We start from the raw sequence: 19,394 nt of genomic DNA, 5'->3' as shown, positions 1-19,394 counted from the left end.
TTCATCACAGCAATTTAAAGTATCCAGTCTTTGTGGTACAGTGGCATGCATCAGATTTTATAACATGTACTACTATTCTGCAATGCCTTCCACTAACTGGTGCCTAGGTGCTGAGCAAATATGAATAGCTGGAATGATAAGTAAATGTTCTATAGACAATTCTGTATTAGAAGTTTACATACAACTTCCATATATGTGTGTTTACTTCTGTTAAGTGGTTGCCTGCATCTTGTGAGAGTCTTCAAGGTGCAAGTGGTAGCAGACAATTGTAGAAATAAGATAAATCTCTCTTTTGAGATGGGATTATAATATGTCAGTTCTGATGATCTTCCTCTTCCAAACCTTGGATTCAGTTTTGTGGTACCTGGTAACTGTAGAAATTTCCAGACTCTGAGCCATTGCAGCCTCCTCTCTTCATGATGGATGGATGAGAATCGTTACCGTCGTGTTTGCATACAAATTTGAAAATCATTTAACAACCAAGAAGTCAAGCCCTACATTTCTATAAAGCTTATGAAGCCCTCAAGTTAAGAATCTCATACTTTAAATGGTATAGCTGGAGTGTAAATGTCTGCATATAAGCCATTTATCTGTACTCACCTTGGAGTCACTAGAGAGAAATAGGTATTTTGTGTGCATGACTGCCCTCATCCTAAAGTATATATTTGCTGTAGCTCAGATGAACTGCTCCCTATTTTTTCATGGATGCAGTCCCATTTACTTTAGTTAATCAACACCTTTGAAAATAGAGTTAATGCTATCAGAAGTTTGGAGCCCAAATTGGAGACTGGTTTTGAAAATACATCCATGTTCACTCTGGAAATCCAATAAAAATATGGAATTCTCATTGCGATTGATGGAAAGGCCTCCAACATCCAGCCCTCTCTGAAGCTAGGATCTGAACATACTGCATTTCTTATCCGGCTCTTTCTATTTCTGTATCTGAAAGTTTCTTTTTTCAAAAGTACTCTAATGTTTGGTCCTGCCACATTAATCTTCTGAGTTCAAATGAGATATAACTTTCGTTACATGTTAATTTGCCGTGTTTGCTTTCTTAAGCCAATGTGATCTGAGAAGTACCAAAATAAGTGAGAGTATAAATCAGCATAGGCCCAAGGTTTTTTGTTAGGTATGGGGGAATAATCGAAAGTGTAGAATAAATCTTGGTCGCTGTCAACTATGAAGTTAGATTCTCAGACTGTCATAATAAATTAAGAAACTGGGAGCTATGTGCCAGCAGCATCAATCTCAGTCTCTTGTTTCAGCAAGTCTTCTTGTTGTCTGAGAGTTTTTTTTAAATACTTACTCCCTGGAGGAGGTAATCAATCACAGTAAAGATTTCTCTACATGGAACACTCATGAAAGTAAAGAATAATCAGCTTAGAGTGTGAAGTTAATATGTATAAGTTAAATCAGTTAAATCCCACTCTTACTTGGTCTGATATGGCTGTAGACGGCTGTGTCTTAGTTCAGCAAAGCCAGAGTTTTGTTATGTGTTATTTATTCTGCATCCTTACTGCTTTATCTTGTTTGTATTAGTTTTGTATGTTTTGTTAATTCATCTTAACTTTCTCATAATAGCAAATTTCTAAGCCAGTGTGGCCTATGTCGATGTACACCTTAAGAGAAAAACTATAAAATATCTTAAAATTAACCAAAGCTTTGGGAGCCACATTGTATTTAGCACTTACTTAAAGCAAGGGAGAATGTGTATTCACCTGAGGGTGCAGGATTTCAGCCTTTAATGGGTGTGTTTACCAGTCCTTGTATGACATTCAAGCCTTCCTTCATGGAGTGGTGTCTTTGTCAAACCTAGAAATTGCATAGATCCAGCTAAAACACTGAATTCATGTGGATTACAAGAAGTCATGAGACAAAGTGGAGAGCAGCTCCACTTTGGTGAGCTGGTCTCTGATTTCAGATAGAGTCACTGTCATTATACTATGCTTAGAATGCAAGCAGTTCTTGGCAGTCGTTGCTTACTGTATTAGAAAATGAAACAAAACTCTTTTCCAGTATGGATGAGTACCAGATGAAAGGTTGGTAGTGAATTTCCTTGTTGGGTAGATTCCAGGGTCTCGGCTTTCTGTAGTGCCCTGCTTTTGCTGTCTAATACTTTTCGGGAATTTCTGCATCTTGAAGTTATCCTTTGGACTTCAGTGTACAACTTGAAAACTTAAAAGTTTGAATCAAACTACAAGACCAAGACAGAGGATTATTTTTACTGCTTCCATTACCTTCTGCAGACTTCAATCCAGATCCTTCTCAAGTATCTCAAAATATCCCCTGTGTACACGTTCCTTACTGGAATTGTGTCGGAGCACAAGATGTAGTTTTGTATAAAAGAGGGGCAGGAAGGAACATGGACTAGTTGATGGTAGAATATTTTAATATGACTTTGTGTAGCTAACATCTAAATAATAATAATACTAATAATTACTCATTAATTAAAACATTCATTAAAAAGTCACTGGACATACTTTACAAGAACGATTGTTTAGAGAATTTGGAAGATTTAGGATTAAAGAAAAATTTATGATTAAGAGGTCTTATGAGATATGGAAAGAAATGTTTGGAAACAATTGAAATGTACTTTGTTAAATAAATAAGCCTGGAGTGGACATATGGTATTGTGCTGTAGGACAGGAGCAGAAATGAGAGTCGGGGAAAAGCTTTTCTACTCCATCTAACAAAAGAAAATTTTAACTGAAGAGAAAATTGCTCAGCAATGAGAGGCTATAGTACAGCCTCTTCAGCAGAGTGGTTATACCACAGTTAAAACAGAATGGAAGTGGAATTGAAGAGTTTAAAAGAATGGAAAGATGTATTTGCTGAATTAATTTAGATGGCAGTGTTACAGACACTCCTCAGGAAGAGTCGGGCATCCATAGTTCTGGGGGCCTGTAGGTCATATGTTAGTGAGAGTACTTTCCTGGGTTTTATTCCTCTCATAAGAATAGCTGTGCAGAGAGGATGAGATCTCTGTTGCAAGACCTACAAAGTTGGCTTTTCTTTGAAAATTGTGAATGTAAAATTGTATAGTCCTTCATGGGGAAAAAACTGTATATTTTTAATTGTAGGATACACTGTACAGTTTTTCATGCTAATTTTTTTTTCTTGTATCAACTATTGTATCAGACAACATACTAAACAGAGAAAACTCATAGGTTAATTTTTTTAGAATTCTTTTCAACAAAATAAGCTTGAGTGGGAAAGAACTACGTTTTTCTATAAAGATTTTTTTTCTCCTACAGAGTTTCTCCAACGCAATGTGTTTATAAGTATACAAGCAACTTGAAAGTGAGGTGATCTATTTTTTCTGTATTTGAATCAACAAAAAAATCCCTAAAGTGATTTTATGCAAGTATTCCTAGTGTATTTCTGTCGTGACCAATACAGGCTGAAAAGTTTTCCACTACTGATAACCTATACTGTTATGTTAAAGTACCAGCGTCATATTTTTCAGATACGTAATAGCAGATAAAGAATAGCAATATTTCAGTGTTACCTTCTGAAAAATAGTTTTTGCAATTCAATATCGTGAGTACGTATATTTAGACTTAACTGGGGAGCTTGAATGATTTCCTTTGAAAAAGTTGAGAAACTTGATTTATTTAATTATCTCTGTTGTTTATTTTGGAGGCATAACTAAGAAACTTTTTCTGAAATTAGTCAGAGACACAATAAAAATTACTAATATGACAGCAAAGAATGGGTTCTAGATGCCGGTAGTGATTTATAGTGACAGGCGTGGAGCTGCATTCACAGGACAGGGAGCCAGACTTCTGTTGTGTGACTTAACGAATCATTTAGGGTTTGGTTATACAAAACGCTAAGCACCCCGGTCCCAGTGCATCAAGTCTTCTACACACACACCAGATATGAGTCACAATATCTGCTGCCTGTGTGACAGCAGCACTTTCTTTAATAGGCCTGAGACTGTCTGGGTGCCCCTGAGAGTTGTTCAGTACTTACAAAAACCTCTGAAACTCCTTGTATGTATATCTGTAGTGGAGAGAAAGAGACTTCACTGTAAGGTTCAAATTAACAATTTATTTGGACTTCACTCACAGGTCCAATATGCCACTATTGTAGGTTTTATGGATACAGGGGAGAGTGCACTATTGCAATTTAAAAAGCAACTCAGAATACACTATTGCAACCTACAAGTGATTCCGAACAGTACTAACGCAAACACAAGCATGCTAGATATTAATACCTTAAAGGAGTGCACTAATAACAATCTTAAAGCATACCAAATACCATCTGTATGTTTCTTAATCACTTACCCTCTCTCTCGAGTAAGGCCTCCAAATCCCTGGGATGTTACCTTGTACAGCATCCTGCACAAGGGGGGAAGAATCTCCTACAGGCCGTCTATATGCCACTGAGTTTTATTCAGTACTTAAAAAAACCTCTGAAACTCCCTGTATGTAGATCTTAGGGAAGTCTAAGAGACTTGATTTTACTCACTTCAAAAATAACTGGAAGAACTTGTTTTAACTATAAATTCAGTACTGATTAGTCTCTGAAGGGACCACAGGCTCAGCCTGTTAATGACTGCACATTGAAAGAATGTGAAAACTCATCCTTGTGCTCTGAAATAACATGAATATCCTGGGTATGGACTGAGTTTTGCTTTAAGTGTTTGAATTTGAAATCAGAACCCAAAGGAGAACTCTAGGAATCTGAGCTCCAAATAAAAAGGTTCCAACAAGTGTCTGCTTTGTAATTTCACACAGGCTACATGTCTGAGTGGGACTTCAGGGACTTCAAGTTGGAGAATTTGTCAGGGGATGGTCAGTCCCTTTGCCTTAACATGTAAATACTTTTCCATCTGACTTAAGATTCTGTACAACGAACTTCAGATATCTTAGAGTAAAAGTTAAGACATCTTTTAGTGGAATAAATTGCCCACAGAAAGCTCTGCATGACGCTTGTCATTTACAGATTAACTTGTGCATGAAACACAAGGTTTTCTCTCTTACATGTATTTAAACTATCTGATGCAACTACAAAGTGAGTAGTTGCATTAAATTCATGTGTTGGGCGCTGATAATAAAAGACAATGACTCTAAAGTATTTTGATTTAAGAAAAAATGCACACTGTTGTATAGCAGCTATAGAAATCTATCTATGTGTTCCCAGGTGCTGGTGAAAAGAATATACAGCTCTGGTGAATTTCATGGGGAAGATGGGGATGAAGTGGTTGGTTGTTTTGATTTGTTTTGGGTTCCTTGTTTGTTTGTTTTGGCTCCAAACTTATTAAAGTCATCCCTTCTTTACATAGTTACGACATTCCTGAAGTCAGGTTTTTTGACCACTGTTGCTTTTCATTGATAATTCCCAGCACTCTTGCTGATCAAGGCAGTGCTGATCTCTCTTTATGAGAGATGCGTGTGGCTGATGGTGTTCATCTGTTGAGTTGCATAGCACCAACACAATTTACTGCAGTTTACATGTGCTAATGGGGCTGCTGCTTAGCTGGTGCAGCGGTGTCCAGCTGCTTTCTAAGGCTGTTTTCTTAAAACCGGGTAGTCAAAACAAACCAACAAACCAGTCCACTTTGTACTGTGTAACACAGCACAACTAGGTTGAGTGGTAAGCTAGTATTGCCATTCTATGTTAAAAAAAAAACAAACACAAATGTTTACTGTAAGATCTTGAATATTTTTCAGGTACTTCTGTCAAGAGAAATCAGAGAAAATATTTGTTCTAAATACTGCTTTTTGTGTTACTCATGTTCAGGGGAGTGGAAATGTTGAACTGGTTTTCTGATGGCGTAAATGCCCATTTGTCCAGACTTTTGGAGCCAAGTGAAACATTAACTCACTGAAAATGTACCTACTGAAACTATTCAGAAACTCAGCTTGCATTTACAAAACACTTTTTACCAATGGAGATACTTTCAGGAAAATGTAATTGTTTTGGTATGACTTACAGGAGCAATTTTGGCACTTCCAAAACATTTTCAGCATTTTCCTGTTCCCCAGAAGTTTAATGCATAGATATGTGCCGGACTAAGCCAGTGTTTCTCAACTCCTGATATAGTTCTCTTTTCAGTGCATTGAAGGTTACACTTCAATTTCTCTTGTTTCTTCCACTTTTCATGGACATCAAGTATTATCGAGAGTGAGAATGACTTCAGAGCCTACTGAATGCTGCAACACTCAGTTTAAAATCCCTCATCTGAATCTAGAGAGCCCCCTAACTGTGTTAGTGATAGATAACAAAGAAAATCATGAATCTAGCCATTTCCTCAGCTTTTTTTACCAGAGCTCAGTAATAAAATGCTTCCTGTTGTATAGACCTGGAAAATATTACCAACTTGAAATGAAAATATTGTTTCATTTGTCATGTTATATGCTTTGTTTGACCTACAGCGAAATCTTTTTCATTTTTATAAGAAAAAAATCAAAAACAAACAAAAAGCCGTTTCAAGTTAACCCAAACCAGGTTTTTCTGATCCTGGCAGGGTCTATAAGTAGATGTAGAAGAAAGCCGGTATAAGCAGTAGTTATCTTGGAAGAAGAATATAGAATACTGCTTCAGTTGAGCCTGCGGCAGTTAATGATGCTCCAGAGAAAGCCCAGGGGTAAGACAAAATAAGGGACATTATGATAATAGACTGGATGATTTACTCAACTTGTCACAAATTTTTCCTTCACTTGATCAGTTCTGCTGCTTCTTTGCATCTGTAATTAACTTCCCTCCTCCTGCTTTATGGAGGATTGTTAATTGAGCATTGCAACTTGGAGTGCCCTACGTGCAACTAGACATCAGTGGGAACTGCAGGCTTATTGCTAATGGGGCCAGGGCTGCCTGAGCCTCACAGTAAGAGCCTCATGCCAAGCTGGAGGCTGCTGGCATTGCCTAGACAGCGGCACTGTAAATGAAAAAGGCAGGATCAAATTAATACAAAATTGTTTTAAAACCCTGTATCAGAAGAATGGATAACTTATTAAAAAATAATTGATTGGGAACTTTGTCGTGTTTAGGCACTGTTGTCAGGAGGCCACCACGTGCATGTGTCTGTCTGAAAAATAGACACGATTACCAAGTGAGAGGATAGAAGCTACAACTAAGATGTCACATTGAGGGGCTTGGATGTTTATTTTGGAAATGCTAAAAGCTGCGAAAAGGATTTTGGTGTCTTAAAAGGACAGACAGTGGTGCCCAGTTGTTTAAGAAAGGAATAAACAAGTGACGTCAAGAGACTTGAACTCGATGCAACATCCATGCAATGTCTGTGGGGCTGTTTACTTCAGCTCAGTAAATGGGCAGGCATCACATGCAGCAGAGTTAAGCTCTTGCATTAAGTGAATATTTCATAGGCTCTACATAGCAAAGAAGTCTGTTGCAGCTGAACTTACACTGTGTTTCTGTAGTGCGAAATGTAAGGAATTCCACTGTGTGTCACAAAATAGCTGTAGAAAAAAGATTTTAAGCATTTCTTTTCAAGTTGAGCACATCTGTAACGGTGCAGACAAGCAAGAAGCCTGGTCAGTGGGTATTGAGGTGATAAGTGATTGTAGCCCATTAAGAAATGTGATTCTTCAGGACAAGTGGGCATCATTTTAGGTAGTGTGTCCTTGTATGTAAGAAAAGAATGGTTCTAGGGATCAGTTCATTGATCATTTCAGAATTATTACAGTGTGCATCACCCAAGAGCATCCTTGTGATTAGTACTTCAGATTTCTCTTCCGTAAAAGGTGCTTTATTTTTCAGGGAAAGGTAATTTTTCACACTTTTTGGTTTTTTAATGTCTACTCCAGTAAACATTCACTACTGTAGGGTCTGGTTTTTTGCAAGTGGATCTCCTCTCTGCAAGGGCTGTAGTGAAGATTTCTGCAACTGTGGTAGTGAAGGAAGTGGTGAATTCAAGGGTGTGGTGTTCTTTTTCCTTTTGTTCACATTTTTCAATTTCTGAAAGAAGCTGACAAAAAGCGGAATTCTAGCCTTATGTGCAAATACTAGAAAATTTGGGCCCAGATTTAAATTCTTGATGAAGTCTGATTTCAGATATCCTGGAGATATGAATGCTGCGTTCGTAGGTAGTGGTGTCTCTTTCTTCTAATATTTCCTTTTGTATGCTCATGAAAAGTTGGTCTAAGAAAGATGATTTAGTAGTTATTTCAATTAGCAATGATTCCTGTTTCCATGGCCCCCTCAGCTGATGCAATGTATGACCCTCCCTACCTTGACAGCATGTCACTACTTGTATGACCATTCCAGCAGGAACACCTGCCTACAACCTCTAATCTGATACCACTTGCTTCACTCCTACATGCCAGATTTACTCTTTGGGCTTCCACAGCTATCTTGAAATCAGATCTTCCAAGACACCCACTCCAATAGAGCATCATGGTACTTGGAGGGAATAGAATAGAGAAGTGAGAAGAATATGTGCCACATGTTGCTGTCATTAAAGTTAGGTTAACTTCTAGAACTGAGCGCTTTTTGTTTTAAACATGACACAGTGACGTCATTTGAATTGTGTCTGTAATTATCATATGTGTGTATTGCTGTGCTTCAGGGCTCAAAATAGATGAGGTAGACAGTATGAGGCTGAGGGGGATCTGTAAGATCGAGAAAGACACAGAAGATGCAAGTAGGGAATGAATTTTTACTGTTTCTCACAATAATGGGATTAGGGGGCATTCATTCAGACTGTGAAGCAGCATGTTTGAAAAAAAAAAACCAAAACCAGAGGATGTAACTCAATTAAATTGCAGAAGTAATTGCCCCATCATGTCGGGTTCAGAAGAGATTAGACAAATTCATACGGGAAAGATACAGCAGTGACAATGGTCTAGATAGTGATTTAGGAAGGTTAATAGGTATATGATTGCTGAAAGTTGGAAGAACATGCCAGCAGCGGTTCTGTCCTAACTCTGCTGTCTTCTCCTGAGTATCAACTACAGTGTCAAAGAGAGGATGCTGGGATAGATGTTCTTGTGTTATAAGAATAACTATGACTATAGTAAATCCAAGAATGTGATTTTTTTTAATGAGACTTTCAGCCAGCTTTCTGACTAGAAATATTCAGAATATAATGATTTTAAAATTTCAGAATCAGGCGATCATATTTTCTGAGTTTGTCGTTGTTAATCATTTGTCTTACAAGTACGGGATATCCTCAGTGGTGCTTTGTTGGTAACATTTGAGGAAAGTCTGCAGTATTGCTAGCAGTAGTTCCTCTCTATCATGATGTTCTGCACTGATAAAATAGACATCTTGGATAAGCCTTCCAAAAGTTTCATAAAGTAGCTTAGAGAAAAACTAGCAGGATCAGCTCGCTGGATCATGAGTCAAAGTCCTCTTTTTAGAAGTCTCCAAAGAATCCTCATGCTATAGTAAGTGAATTGTAGCGTGGCTCCCAAATGCTTTAGAGACTTTGAGGATGAGACTCAGATTTCTAAGGGGCTTAAGTGCTTATGAAAATGCTGACATGAAAGGGAAATGTCAGAAGGAAGGAAGAGGAGATCAGGGGAGGAAATGGACAGTGGACATACCGTTCTTGACATTGACTCTGTGTGGGGTTTCTACTTTTGTATCTTCCTGCTTGTGGTTTTGGTTTCAGGTACCCGTAGCAGACCTTTCTCCCTCAATGGTGTCCAAACAGAACGCTTGATCAGAATAGCTTCTTTAGGCCAAATACTGCGGGAAGCTCTGAGCCAGATCAGGGTGCAATACCAGTGGAGCTAGTTTGAAAAGTTCATCAGATAAATTAAATGAGAAACCGAAAGCATTTGTTTATTTAATAAATAAAACATCCATCTTTATCAACTGTAATGTTTCCTACCCTTTGATACTGTTCCACGCTACCGCTCTGTAGAGGATCTCATCTTACCAAGTTACAGAACACAAGTTTGATTATGTGAAGGCGGTGAGCCAAAAAGCTAGAGGTCTTATGCAAATTAAGATATGCATTAATTTGCATAATGCTGGTAATATATAGATATATCTATACATGTATGTATGTATATATGCATCAATTATCTCTCCTCCTCTTCTGAAAGATACTTCTCGTTTCCCAGCCTCTCCTGAGCTGGCTCTTCCCTTATTCCGTGTTGTCCTTGATGGTGACTGGCCAATTTGAAGTCCCATCCTGGAAACTTAGGTTTGTCACTCTGCTCTAAACTCTGTATAAACAATTCTAGCTCTTTTGCTGATTGTTATCTTAGCTATTTATTTGTGCTGGTAAGGAGTAGTTAAGGGCTGTGGAAAATGAGTTATTTCTAGATGCTTCCATCAGGGATTGTATTTGGTAGGTGCGATCACAGAACAGTTCTTTGTGATGAGTGTTACAGAGAATGGCTTACGGACATATATGCACTTGCTCCTAGTTCTTCTCTTTTTGAGGATGAGAGTTGGAGCGCCCATGTGGGATAACCATCTGAGCTCAGCTTAGGTGAGAACCTTTTTCCATCATTTTTGTGAGTTTGAATTGTGTAGGTTTGCTGAAACCTTGATCCAGCAAGGTTTTATAAAAATTCTTTTTTATAAAAAGTAGAGTAATAAAGAAAGCAAGCTTTGTGCTCAATAAATTTAAAAGTTTTTAAAATGCGTTTAGTCAGGGTTTAGACTAGATGTTTGAGTGAAGCGATTTTACATCATAAATGACATTTTTCCTGTATCTAGAGTTAGGCCCTGGGGTGCAGGTCTCCAGCAGGTGTAAACTGTCAGAGTGGCAACAATTAAAGCTCCTGAGGATGCACCCTCAGTTTTTCAGAGCAGTCAACAGCCCAGTTTGACCTGTAGAGCCTCCAAGACTGGAGCCAGAAGAGCTTTATTGAAAACCTGGATGCTTATTTTGGTGTTTATGTGGAACTTAATCTCTAGAAAATCTGGTCCAAAATGCAATCTCACATATGCTGCATTACCGATGTTTACACGTTCAGCTCGGTAACTTGAGCTGCATTGAATGAGGGTTGCACAAATGATGAAAGAAAGAAGAAGCCTCTTTGACAGCTATTTCATTTGTGAGTTTTTAATAAATTTAGATACATGAAGGAATTATTGTGCCAGATCTACCAAAGCTTGAGCTCATTGGAGTCAATGGAGTTCTGTCTCCTAACTTCAGAAGACTTTTTTACCCTGTTCTCTAAACTGGGTTAGTAATAGGCTGATCATAAAGTGACTTTATTGGAAAGAAAGTTTACCAAGTGAATAATTCAGTAAATATTTTCCAGGCAGACGTGTCCAACAGATTGCTTGGTATGGTGGATAATAAGCAATACTGCCTTTTTAAGACTGCGGTAATACAAAGTCCTCCAAAAAGCCTGACCCTAGTAGGATTGAGGTCTGAGAAGAGAGAATGTTAATCCTACACCACCAGGCCAAGATTTATTGGAAGGCACATAGTACGGACATAGAGATACAGTAGCCCTAGATCCCAGCTGCTCCCTCTCTTGAACTCGTTCTCTTCATAAATGCATATTAAAATAATTTTAGGGCAAGTAATTGAAAACAACTAAAATAAATTCCTCATAGTAAAACTTTTTAAAGATTTAAATTGTAATAACTTTTATTCCAGCATATGGATTTGGGACTTGATGGTAAATCAAGCTGTCTCTTTACGGAAGTGGTAAATCACTAGCATTTGCTCTCAGGAGCAGAAAAAAATGTTTATAAATCATTGCATTTGTTTCAGATTATTCATCAGAGCTGGAAGACAATTGTTCAAGTTGCTTTGTGATACTATAAACAGAACACTGGGAAGGCTGTGTACTTTGTAGCAAAATTTAGGGGTTTGTACATATACCAACTGAGACTTTTTCCTCCAGTAAGTGTTCAACTGGTATTCCAGAGAGGAGGATCTAGATTCCAGTGTGCTGTTTTTAAGGAACAAGTTTGATTTGGCACTAACAGGGCAGCAAGGCCTGCTGACTCACGGAGGAAGGGTCTCACAAAGTTGTCTTGTTTATCTTTTCTTCTTATACTGCAGTATGCAAGGAAAGTCTTCACTTCTTTTCCTATGCCCTCCCAACCTGCTTTGATGGAGTTATGCAAAGGTTTAAATCTAAAAGAGAGTAAGAACTGAGGGTGAGGAGGATTTTGATACAGAAAATTCGAGGCAATAGTGCTTAACATTTCCTGGTGAATAAAAAAAGGAGAAGGACTGTCTACACACTTGCATTGTAGTTCAAGACATGAGGAGATGGCCTGGTGTCCCTGGGTACTGCTGTAATTACCCTAGAGCTTTTTTTCTCGAAAGAGCTACAATTTCTGTCATATGAAGCACAGGCAGCAGACTAGCACGAACAGCAATAGCAGGCTTAGCCGAGCAAGCTGCTGGAACTAGCCGGCGTTCCTGCATTAGTTACCGTCTGAATTTCTCCAGCGTTTCAGAGCTTCCTGGCCTTGCCTGCAAGAGTACTGGCACAAGCAGCCTGGTTTTACCTTAGCGTATTGTGGCCAGTCTAAAGGAATTAATTAATTAAAAAGTCGAATTACTGTGCCAGCTCTTCTGAAGGTTTGAATGTTGTGGTTCATTTAGCTTTGTTGTGTTTTTTCCTCCCCTCCAAAAATAAAATGAAAGCAAAACACACACCAACTCATTTGCTGACATGTTGGCAAATACTGTGAAATAACTAACTGGTTGCGGAGTCTCGGTAAAAATGGAAAACATGTATTTTTCAGGTGGCAAGTTGCTTTTATCCAAAGAAAAAACAGAATATGGATATGATATACTTTTTATGAGCAAAACAGGAGACTTGCAAGGTTGAATGTGGGTCAGATATCTTTTAGTGGCGGTAGTTTCCCAATGCTGAAGCGTATGTCTCTGTTAAACACAACAGCATAAAAACTTTTATACCAGAGAGGTGATGGGGGTAGGCAGGGACCCTCAAAACAGCCAGTAGCTAATGCTGCCTTTGTGGTTTTATATATTTGCCTATTAAAATGACAATACAGACATGGAACATTTAGATTTAAGAAGCCTTCTTTTCATTAAACAACATTAAACAAACTGACAAAGTAGGGGGTTATGACTCCAGTAATTGAAACATGCTGTTCTGTTCAAGACCAGAACTCTATAAAGACTCTTTTCACCCAGTAATGCCCTTTGTGTTTGCCTGCTACCCCTGCTAGAAATTACTGTAGGCCTGAAGTATGTCTTTCCAAGTGGAGTGGGAATGACAGAGTGCAACACCGCACTTGGCAGATGGGGTCACAGCCTTTTTAGGACGTTAACATTCATTGTGCATTGGAAATCAATTTGCAGCCCAGAATGCATGGAGACTTAGCTGGACTCCCCTCCCCACTGGTTTTTTATGTTAACTTTAAACCTGGGATGCAGGAAAAAGAATTAGATGGATTAATTTGGATTAATTCTGGTGGGGTTTGGGTAGTTTTCATTCCCTTAGTTTACACTGTGCCTTTTTGTGGAATCCTTATTCTTCTAGATGTATGTTCTGAATCTGTACATTACCTTGCATTTCTTTTTCCTTCTCTCTTCTAGATGTTGATGAGTGTCAGGATAACAACGGAGGGTGCCAGCAGATTTGTGTAAATACTATGGGAAGCTATGAATGTCAGTGCAAAGAGGGTTTTTTTCTGAGTGATAACCAGCATACCTGCATTCATCGCTCCATTGGTAAGTTTTCAGCGTGTAAACTGCGCTCTTTAGAATAACTGTGTTCAATCAGAAATGCAGAAACTGTTTGGGGCAATTTTTTTATCCCCAGAGCTCCCAAAATCATTTCACTGGTTGGTTGAAATTGATTGATTCCTCTGCTACCCAAACTTGTAGCAGAGCCATAAATAAGACAGGGGGAAAGGCTTTAGTTTAACGTAGAAATTATACATGGTTCAAATAGCAGGCTCTTTGGGCAGGCAGAGGCAGATTTCCAAATGGCAGCTTTCTGCTTCTGAGTTTCCAAGACTTAAAAATTTCTCATTTATTTATTGTATAATAGTTCACCTGTCTTCTACCTTAGAGAGCATGGTATCTTAAATCAAAATGAACAGCTTGTTGCTTCTGGAAGTTGTACGGGTTATGGTTTTTTGCCAGGCATGTAACTCATTGCTTCATTGCAGACTGTTGATGGCTGATACTGTATTGACACAGCATTTTTCTTTGGTTCAGTACCCTGTCCAGGGTGGATTAGAAAACTGCTTCTCTGTTGCCTATGCACTAGCAGTAGAAATAAGGAATCCCTGCAAAACTGTGATCCTTGTCTGCTGCTGATTTTGACTAGAATAAGCAGCTCTCCCTTTTCTATACGTGTCAGACATGGAAGACAAGTTTGAGTTGAAAGGGAGAAAAGAAAACAGCATAGCTATAAATCTTTGCAATTAAGTGGACTCTTTGTGTGTTCATTCAGACTTCTGGTGACCCTGGCAGCAATGGGAATATATGCTAGCAAACTCATTTACCAATAGGCAACACAGAATGACTAAGTAGCAAGATGAGTCTGGTGATCAACAATGTAAGGACGCTGTAAATTTCAACAAGCCACACAAATGGTTCTGAACTATTTTAAGTCACTAAAATTAACCAGAAAATCCTACTGAGCATAGAGTATGAGTTTAGTTACTCTGTTGACAAGAAGGCAAAGTGTTGTAGTGTAGCATCTCAGAAATGTAAATGTATTTTGGGCACTGTGTGTATGCTTATACAGAAATGTAAAGACAAGTAGTAATTTTGATTTTCAGAAATGTGAATCTCTGGAATAGATTCACAAGTCCACTTTTTATCATGATTATTAAGTTTTAAGTGCCTGAGGTATTTTGATTATGACGACATACAATTAAGGTCCATCAACCAGTGCATTTTAAAGGTTGTTATCTAATAGGTTTCTAGTCATTCTTTTCTACGTAAATTGTTCGAATTTCTGTCCAGCGTAAAGTAACCCTGACACAAAGATATCCAACAGAATAGTAGCTGGAGGCTTAATGAAAACCACTTGCAGACTTGCAGAGTACTGCGATGCAATCATTATTTCAATTTGCACATTATAAAAATTCCCAGCTGTAATAAAAGAGAATTTAGTTATCTGAGATGGAAACTAATGAAATGAATGAAAAATGAGACTCTCAAGGCAAAAGTTTCTTCTGAGGAATCGATTTACTGAGGGAAAAGGGTAAATTTTTATGGCAAAGAGGGTTCCTGGTTTGACGGAAGGACTGGGGGACTGGATCTGAAGGGTGACTGCTGCATGCACATAATAAATTTGCATGGGAATAATATATTTGTCTTAACTTTTTTACAAAGAAAATGTCAGAGACATGGATGTTTAATTCGAAGCAACATCTTCAAATTATTTAAGATTTAAAACAACTGAGCAACCTACCAAATAGACTGATGGTGATTGTGAAGTTTTTTATGAACAAACGGTTTGTAGCTTTTCAAAAATAAAGTGCCAATTTACAATAATAGCAAACGTTACACTGTAGTGCCATGATGCCCCACAGAAATATATTGGGTGGGTATGCTGGAGGAAGGAAATGAGATGAAATGATCTCTTTCAATTGTCAGAGGTGACTGAACTGCAAATAGTGAACATGCATGGTGAGAAAGTAAATGTTTTTTTTAATATCTGTGTTTACTAACTTTCATCTGTCTTACTTGTAAGCGCCACTCCAGAAACTGTTGGAACGCAAAAATATGCATCAACATATTTGTCCAGAATTGTGCCCAGGGCTAGATTGTGTCTATACCTCTGTTGGTAAACAAGGCTGAAGTGGACAAAGGCACACCACACAGCCAGCATTGCAACCCAAACACAAAGGCGCTGGCTCGCCAAAGCCCTTTAGCAAGCTTGTTGACTTTGAGCATAATAAGATCCATGAATTGCAGTGGGATTACTTTTCTGTCTCTGAAAAATGCGTGTGCAGTCACACAATCTCTGTGTCCTTGACATTACCTAAAGTCTCTTCAAGGACTCAGCTAGTCTAAAATAATCAACCACAAGGATTTTTATGCAAGTTGCTGCCACCTTTTTCCTCCTGTTTTCAAATGCACTGGGGAAAGGGGAGAAGCATTGCAAGGTGCTTACAATGTACTTGGAGTTGGGATGAGTTCAGAATGGAGGGAGCAGTACCAAGCCTAAGCATTGCCCTGTCTGCAGGCCCAGCTCACCTGCCTCGGCCATCAGCAAGGCTGGTGCTGATCACCTGCTTTGAGCTCGTCAGCACATTCAAGTGATGTGGTAGTTTCAGAGTTGAAAAAGGGCATTGGATATTTTGGGGGTTGAGTAGAGGAAGAAATACGTCCCTTTCTGCACTAACCAGCCAGGGGAAAGTTGTCTTCTGGTATGAGGCACTCTCCTTAAAATTGGCGGCTGCTGTGTGAATTTCCTCAGCTTCCAGAGATGCGCTGTGCCTGTCCCAGTGTTTTGGGGGCGTATTGTACCACCATGCTCTTTCCCGCGAGCTGTGGTTAAAAGCCACACTGTAGTTCATGGTAGGAGCTTTTAGTATAATCCTTGTGTCACAAATGACATGTTTGCTTGCCATCTAGAAGTGTTCTTGTTATTTCCCGTGGACAAAAAGGATTAATGATCCACACAGAAATATTAATTTTATACCAATGGGAGGCCAGGCTGACCTGGCCAGGCCATTATAGGCCTACTGATTTTGCATGTTTAGTCTCAGCATCTTTTGGGAGGATACTATGCCCAATACAACTCACCTCATTTATTTTTGCATAAAAATTTCCCTTTGCTGAGTCAGATTTCAGTACTAGTTTACTCACAATAATGATGGCAACAATAGGGAGGGAGAATGGGAGGGAGAATGGATGGTAAAAGATGCAGAGAACTTAACAGTTGTTTATCTTAGTACCTCTTAATTGCAATAGTAGGTGTGAACGTTGTGAATTATATCAGAGACACGTTTGTGTTTGTTTCCTCATGACTTAAAAAGAAACTGGAATAAAACAGCTGTTACTGTATCATCTCCAGCTCCAGAGGGAGCATGTGTTTAATAAATGTGTAGATTAGTATCATACACTACAGCTGTGACTGGGTCAGGTGAGTGGGTTACAGCAGGTTTTCCCTTAATTTGATGATAAGCCAAAAACCCTAATTCAGCAAAGCCTCTGGGCACATCCTTGAAGTCCTAGTGATAGCAAAGTTGGTTAAAAATCTAAATTGGGCTTAAAAAGCATCAAAATAGGTAGGGCTTAGCTATATGCCTGTGTCTCTGCTGAAGTTCGGAGTGATGATAATGAAGGGTGCGGTATATCCCATTTGCATTACAACTATAAAGGGTATTGTGGTCAGGAGCCCTGTCTACAAACTACCTCACCAATCAAAATTCTCAGCTGAAGTGTTATAGAAAGCCATTGCTGTCCCACCTCCAGAGGGCAAATCTCCTAAAGCACAAAGGTTGTTCGCTTACAAGCCAGAGACTTCAGGAGTTCTGTGCCTGGGAAGACTTCCGTCATTTTAGATTCCATCCCCTAAATGTCTAACTAAAGCATAGTTATATTAATGGTCTTATATCTGCTAATAGTTCACTGCCAATGTTTTTATACAGCTAATGCCAAGTAAACTAAAAAGGCAGGTGCAATTAGGAGTAGTAATTGTAAGCGGAGACAAGAAGAGGTGGAGACTTACCAGGCTACAGAAGGCTGGAAATTATGATGGTCTGGTCAAGTGGTGGAAAAGCTTTTTACACGGTTGTCACTATCATTTTCAAGCCTGTTAAAAAGCCATTTGGTAAGGAAATGCTTTTTCACTTCCCCTTATCCCATTAGCCTTATGTTCTTAGCAGAGTTAGGGAGTTTGACATAAAGTCAAGCTACCACAACTTAGCAAATTACTGTGGTACAAACAGAGTCTCAAAAAACAGATTGTCCCTTTCTGCACTATAAGTTTAACAGTTTAGTCCCAGAGGAAAGGGAAAGGTGCTAAGCCAAGTTGTCTTGCATTTGTCATGGGCTAAGTGGGCTTATGAAATGGCTTACCATGCTTGTGCTGATACATAGTAACTTGTTAAATTTGATTATATGTGTAAGCCCTTGTTAATTCTGCATTAGTAGCAGAGCAGGCCTTCAGTCAGCTGACATCAAACTACCAAGTTTCTTCTTGTTCTGAGGATTATAAAACCACTTTTGTTCAATTTTTTTTTCCTACTTTCCATGATTTATTTGTATTCCTTACCTGATTTCTTAGTTCAGTGTGATTTTATAGCTGTAGAATAATGTGTTAGGACTCCCTGGGAGAAGCATGATCCCCAGTCAGGGCAGGAAAGGTTGCAGGTTGGGATTCTGGAGTTCATTCCCATCTCTGGTGCTGATGCCTTGTGGGACTCTGGGCAAGAAGGTTAATGTGACTTGGAATTTCTGCAAAGCACTTTAGAGGACAGAGGTGCTTTTTCTACAAAAAGCACAATAATCTGTTCATATTTAGATGAATGTGGAAGGGTGACTTTAAATAATTAAGTGTTGCCAGCACCGTTCCAGATTTTATGAAGTACGTTTCTCATCTCAACTAGGACAGCTCTTTCATGATGATGTAACCAGTTAAATTGCTCCATTACTTGAATATACTTTGCCATAGCTACCCTGAATATAGGCATCCTGTTCACTGGAGCAGAACAGTCCTACTTGTCTTTTTAAATTGGAATCCTAATATGATTGTAAAGGAATATATGTGAAGTAAATTTTAAGGAAATCAGTTCATGTGCTTTTAGATAACATAATAAGAAAACCTTTCAGGGAGCATAAGTTTTATCCGGACAAGTATACTGTGATCTTGGAAGCTTTTTCCTAAAACTGCACACAGTATGACCTCAGTGTAATAGAAACTTGTTTGTTTATACATTCCCATGGTACATTTTGAATAAATAGTTCAACTGATTACCTTTCACAGAATATAGTACACAGAATGTATCCAGGAAAAAAGGCTTAATAAACCATTTTAAATCTCATTCTGTCCTGTTAGAAGTGTGTAACCTCTTAAAATTGTGTATAACCCACAAAAATTGCTGTTCTTTAGTTTCAGGGATTCATATTTGCTCCAGCAGCCTTGTGAAGGGCATCTCACATTTGCTTTCTCCATTCCTCTTGAATGGAAGGAGTTTGCAATTTGTCTCAAGGGAAGATGCAACAGGTGAAAACACTTGGTGCAAGTGAAAAATAATCTTTGTTAGGCCTGATCTCCCTCCTCTCATCTATCGGTGATTTATCATGATTAGGACTAGTAAAGTTACACTGGTGTAAATCTAGTTTAAGTGTAATCTGACTTAAGTTGAACTGTGAGGGGAAGCAGTAATTATGTAATCATAAAAACAATATTAGGTGAAAGTTTAGGACTAGATGTGATATAGAACAGCCGGGTTGGAAGGGACCTTGACAGATCATCTGATCCAACCTTCTGTGGGAAAGGGAGCCTAGATGAGAATATCGAGTGCCCTGTCCAGTTGCATCTTGAAAACTGCCG

The 19,394-nt window shown here is 38.7% G+C and overlaps 1 protein-coding gene across 5 annotated transcripts in view; it reads left to right on the top strand.

The window, feature by feature from the left end:
- The window catches only part of SCUBE1 (signal peptide, CUB domain and EGF like domain containing 1), a 218,861-nt gene that overhangs the window by 43,281 nt on the left and 156,186 nt on the right, over positions 1–19,394 (top strand). For all 5 annotated transcript variants that reach the window (XM_063354685.1, XM_063354678.1, XM_063354669.1 and 2 more), the window contains exon 4: positions 13,466–13,600. In XM_063354685.1, coding sequence (XP_063210755.1) covers positions 13,466–13,600 — 135 coding nt within the window. The remainder of the gene's footprint in view (positions 1–13,465; positions 13,601–19,394) is intronic.

The sequence above is a fragment of the Chroicocephalus ridibundus genome, chromosome 1 (assembly GCF_963924245.1).
Source record: "Chroicocephalus ridibundus chromosome 1, bChrRid1.1, whole genome shotgun sequence".
NCBI classification, from domain to species: Eukaryota; Metazoa; Chordata; class Aves; order Charadriiformes; family Laridae; genus Chroicocephalus; species Chroicocephalus ridibundus.
The sequence above is the reverse complement of the archived record's forward strand: the minus strand, read 5'-3'. Positions and strand labels throughout refer to the sequence as shown.